Source organism: Pezoporus occidentalis, unplaced genomic scaffold (genome assembly GCF_034315485.1).
Source record: "Pezoporus occidentalis ecotype Australia unplaced genomic scaffold, CSIRO_AGI_Poc_V1 ctg1649, whole genome shotgun sequence".
NCBI lineage: Eukaryota > Metazoa > Chordata > Aves > Psittaciformes > Psittacidae > Pezoporus > Pezoporus occidentalis.
The window spans coordinates 4,590-10,067 of NW_026913476.1; the positions used below are offsets into that span (position 1 = coordinate 4,590).

At 54.7% G+C, this 5,478-nt stretch overlaps 1 protein-coding gene across 1 annotated transcript; it reads left to right on the forward strand.

Moving 5' to 3' along the window:
* Nucleotides 1-1,291: 1,291 nt before the first annotated feature.
* On the forward strand, nucleotides 1,292-4,110 carry LOC134160856 (retinoic acid receptor RXR-beta-like; the record flags this gene model as incomplete). Its single annotated transcript, XM_062613257.1, has 2 exons — nucleotides 1,292-1,471; nucleotides 3,893-4,110. Coding segments are annotated over 2 exons (398 nt in total), but the record flags the coding sequence as incomplete, so codon positions are not given.
* Nucleotides 4,111-5,478: the final 1,368 nt, after the last annotated feature.

Consider the following 5,478-nt stretch of genomic DNA (forward strand, 5'->3'; position numbering starts at 1 on the left):
GGCCCCATTGATAGAACCCATAGATCGACCCCATCGATAGAACCCATTGATCGACCCCATCGATAGAACCCATTGATCGACCCCATTGATCGAACCCATTGATCGACCCCATTGAAAGAACCCATAGATCGACCCCATCGATAGAACCCATAGATCGACCCCATCGATAGAACCCATTGATCGACCCCATCGATAGAACCCATGGATCGACCCCATTGATAGAACCCATTGATCGACCCCATTGATAGAACCCATGGATCGACCCCATTGATAGAACCCATGGATTGACCCCATTGATAGAACCCATGGATCGACCCCATTGATAGAACCCATTGATCAACCCTATTGATAGAACCCATAGATCGACCCCATTGATAGAGCCCATAGATTGACCCCATTGATAGAACCCATTGATCGACCCCATTGATAGAGCCCATAGATCGACCCCATTGATAGAACCCATTGATCGACCCCATTGATAGAACCCATTGATCGACCCCATTGAAAGAACCCATTGATCAACCCCATTGAAAGAACCCATTGATCGACCCCATTGATAGAACCCATTGATCAACCCCATTGATAGAACCCATTGATCAACCCCATTGAAAGAACCCGTTGATCGACCCCATTGATAGAACCCATTGATCAACCCCATTGATAGAACCCATAGATCAACCCCATTGAAAGAACCCATTGATAGACCCCATTGATAGAACCCATTGATCAACCCCATCGATAGAACCCATTGATCGACCCCATTGATAGAACCCATAGATAGACCCCATTGATAGAACCCATTGAAAGAACCCATTGATCAACCCCATTGAAAGAACCCATAGATCAACCCCATTGATAGAACCCATTGATCGACCCCATTGAAAGAACCCATTGATCGACCCCATTGATAGAACCCATTGATCAACCCCATTGATAGAACCCATAGATCAACCCCATTGAAAGAACCCATTGATAGACCCCATTGATAGAACCCATTGATCAACCCCATCGATAGAACCCATTGATCGACCCCATTGATAGAACCCATAGATAGACCCCATTGATAGAACCCATTGAAAGAACCCATTGATCAACCCCATTGAAAGAACCCATTGATCAACCCCAGCGATAGAACCCATAGATCGACCCCGTTGATTCAACCCATGCCTCAACCCCATCCTATCCATGCCGGACCTCGCCCCATTGACCAAACCCATTGCCGGAACGCCATCGCGTCGGCTCCGATTGACCCCCTATGGGTCTCCCCCATTGCGTATGTGTCCCCATTTAGGGAAGCATTATGGGGTGTACAGCTGCGAGGGCTGCAAGGGCTTCTTCAAGCGCACGATCCGCAAGGACCTGAGCTACTCGTGCCGCGACAACCGCGCCTGCGTGGTGGACAAGCGCCAACGCAACCGCTGCCAGTTCTGCCGTTACCAAAAGTGCCTGGCGAGCGGCATGAAGAGGGAGGGTGAGCTTGGGGGGGGGGGGATGTGGGGCTGGGGAGCAATGGGAGACGGGAGGTCAACTGGGAACTCAACTGGGAGATGGGAACTCAACTGGGAACTCAACTGGAAGAGGGGAACTCAATGGGGAACTCAACTGGAAGAGGAGAACTCAACTGGGAACTCAACTGGGAGAGGAGAACTCAACGGGGAGAGGAGAACTCAACTGGGAACTCAACTGGGAGAGGGGAACTCAACTGGGAATTCAGTGGGGAGATGGGACCTCAACTGGGAGCTCAACTGGGAGAGGAGAACTCAACGGGGAGAGGAGAACTCAACTGGGAATTCAATGGGGAGAGGAGAACTCAACGGGGAGATGGGAACTCAACTGGGAACTCAACTGGGAGAGGGGAACTCAACTGGGAACTCAACTGGGAGATGGGAACTCAACTGGGAAGTCAACTGGGAGGGGGAACTCAACTGGGAACTCAATGGGGAGATGGGAACTCAACTGGGGACTCAACTGGAAGAGGGGAACTCAACTGGGAACTCAATGGGGAAACGGGAACTCAACTGGGAACTCAATGGGGAGATGGGAACTCAACTGGGAACTCAACTGGGAGAGGGGAACTCAACTGGGAACTCAATGGGGAGCTCAATGGGGAGATGGGAACTCAACTGGGAGATGGGAACTCAACTGGGAACTCAACTGGAAGGGGAGAACTCAACTGGGAACTCAATGGGGAGATGGGAACTCAACTGGGAACTCAACTGGGAGAGGGGAACTCAACTGGGAGCTCAATGGGGAGATGGGAACTCAACTGGGAGATGGGAACTCAACTGGGAACTCAACTGGAAGAGGGGAACTCAACTGGGAACTCAACTGGGACAGGAGAACTCAACTGGGAACTCAACTGGAAGAGGGGAACTCAATGGGGAACCCAATGGGGAGCTCAGTGGGGAGATGGGAACTCAACTGGGAAGTCAGTGGGGAGACGGGAACTCAACTGGAAGAGGGGAACTCAACTGGGAACTCAACTGGGAGATGGGAACTCAATGGGGAACTCAACTGGGAGATGGGAACTCAACTGGGAGCTCAACTGGAAGAGGGGAACTCAACTGGGAGAGGGGAACTCAACTGGGAACTCAACTGGGAGAGGGGAACTCAACTGGGAGCTCAATTGGAAGAGGGGAACTCAACTGAGAACTCAACTGGGAGAGGGGAACTCAACTGAGAACTCAACTGGGAGAGGGGAACTCAACAGGGAACTCAACTGGGAACTCAACTGGGAGATGGGAACTCAACTGGGAACTCAACTGGGAGAGGGGAACTCAACTGGGAACTCAATGGGGAGATGGGAACTCAACTGGGAACTCAATGGGGAGATGGGAACTCAACTGGGAACTCAATGGGGAGATGGGAACTCAACTGGGGACTCAACTGGGAGATGGGAACTCAACTGGAAACTCAACTGGAAGAGGGGAACTCAACTGGGAACTCAACTGGAAGGGGAGAACTCAACTGGGAACTCAATGGGGAGAGGGGAACTCAACTGGGAACTCAACTGGAAGGGGAGAACTCAACTGGGAACTCAATGGGGAGACGGGAACTCAACTGGGAACTCAACTGGAAGAGGAACTCAATGGGGAACCCAATGGGGAGCTCAATGGGGAGATGGGAACTCAACTGGGAGAGGGAAACTCAACTGGGAACTCAACTGGAAGAGGGGAACTCAATGGGGAACCCAATGGGGAGCTCAATGGGGAGATGGGAACTCAATGGGGAACTCAATGGGGAACTCAATGGGGAGATGGGAACTCAATGGGGAACCCAATGGGGAACTCAATGGGGAGATGGGAACTCAATGGGGAACTCAATGGGGAGACAGGAACTCAATGGGGAACCCAATGGGGAACTCAATGGGGAGATGGGAACTCAACTGGAAGAGGAGAACTCAACTGGGAACTCAACTGGAAGAGGGGAACTGAATGGGGAACCCAATGGGGAGCTCAATGGGGAGATGGGAACTCAACTGGGAACTCAACGGGGAAAGGGGAATTCAATGGGGAACTCAACTGGGAGATGGGAACTCAACTGGGAACTCAACTGGGAGAGGGGAACTCCACTGGGAACTCAATGGGGACATGGGAACTCAACTGGGAACTCAACTGGAAGAGGGGAACTCAACTGGGAACTCAATGGGGAGATGGGAACTCAATGGGGAACCCAATGAGGAGCTCAATGGGGAGACGGGAACTCAACTGGGAACTCAACTGGAAGAGGGGAACTCAACTGGGAACTCAATGGGGAGACAGGAACTCAATGGGGAACTCAATGGGGAGATGGGAACTCAATGGGGAACCCAATGGGGAGCTCAATGGGGAACCCAATGGGGAGCTCAATGGGGACACGGGAGCTCACCCCCGCCCCCCATCCCGCCCCATAGCCGTGCAGGAGGAGCGCCAGCGGGGCAAGGACAAGGAGAAGGACGGCGACCCCGATGCTGTGGGGCCGGGCCCCGCGCAGGAGATGCCGGTGGAGAAGCTGCTGGAGGCCGAGCTCGCCGTGGAGCACAAAGCGGAGCAGGGCAGCGACGGCGCCGGCACCGCGGTCAGTGGACACCCCCCTGAACCCCCCTTTAACCCCCCTCAACCCCCCCTTTAACCCCCCCTTTAAACCCACCTGAACCCCCCTTTAACCCCCCCTTAACCCCCCTTTAACCCCCTTTAACCCCCCTTTAACCCCCCTGAACCCCCCTTTAACACCCCCTTAACCCCCCTGAACCCCCCCTTTAACCCCCCTGAACCCCCCTTTAACACCCCCTTAACCCCCCTGAACCCCCCTTTAACCCCCCTGAACCCCCCTTTAACACCCCCTTAACCCCCCTGAACCCCCCCTTTAACCCCCCTGAACCCCTCCTTTAACACCCCCTTAACCCCACCTGAACCCCCCTTTAACCCCCCTGAACCCCCCTTTAACCCCCCTTGAACCCCCCCTTTAACCCCCCTTGAACCCCCCCTTTGAACCCCAACTTAACCCTCCCTTTAACACCCCTTTAACCCCCCCTGAACCCCCCCTTTAACTCCCCTTTAACCCACCTGAACCCCCCCTTTAACCCCCTTGAACCCCCCCTTTAACCCTACCTGAACCCCCCCTGAACCCCCCTTTAACCCCCTTGAACCCCCCCCTTTAACCTCCCTTTAACCCCCCTGAACCCCCCTTTAACCCCCCTTTAACCCTCCCTTTAACCCCCCTGAACCCCCCTTTAACCCCCTTGAACCCCCCCTTTAACCCCCCTTTAACCCCCCTCAACCCCCCTTTAACCCCACCTGAACCCCCCCTTTAACCCCCCTTTTAACCCCCTTGAACCCCCCCTTTAACCCCCCCTGAACCCCCCCTTTAACCCCCCTTCACCCCCTTTAACCCCTATTCACCCCCCTTTAACCCCACCTTAACCCCCCCTTTAACCCCCCCTGAACCCCCCCTTTAACCCCCCTTCACCCCCTTTAACCCCTATTCACCCCCCTTTAACCCCACCTTAACCCCCCCTTTAACCCCCCCTGAACCACCTTGACCCCTATTGACCCCCATTTAACCCCCCTTTGAACCCCTCTGAACCCCCCTCTAACCCCCCTTTAACCCCCCTTCAATTCCCCCCTTGACCCCCCTTCAACCCCCCCCGAACCCCCCTTGACCCTCCTGAACCCCCCCTTTAACCCCCCTTGAACCCCCCCTTTGAACACCCTTAACCCCCTTGAACCCCCTTTAATCCCCCCTTAACCCCCCCTTGAACCCCCTTTGAACCCCCCAACCCCCCCTTTAACCCCCCCTTAACCCCCCGTAACCCCCCTCAACCCCCTCACCCCCCCTTAACCCCTTCTTGACCCCCCCTTTAACCCCCCCTTGAACCCCCCCTTTAACCCACCCAATCCCATTCCCATCCCCCATTCCCATTGCCCCCCCATTCCCATCCCCCCATCCCTTCCCCCCATCCCTTCCCTTCCCCCCCATTCCCATCCCCCCATCCCCATT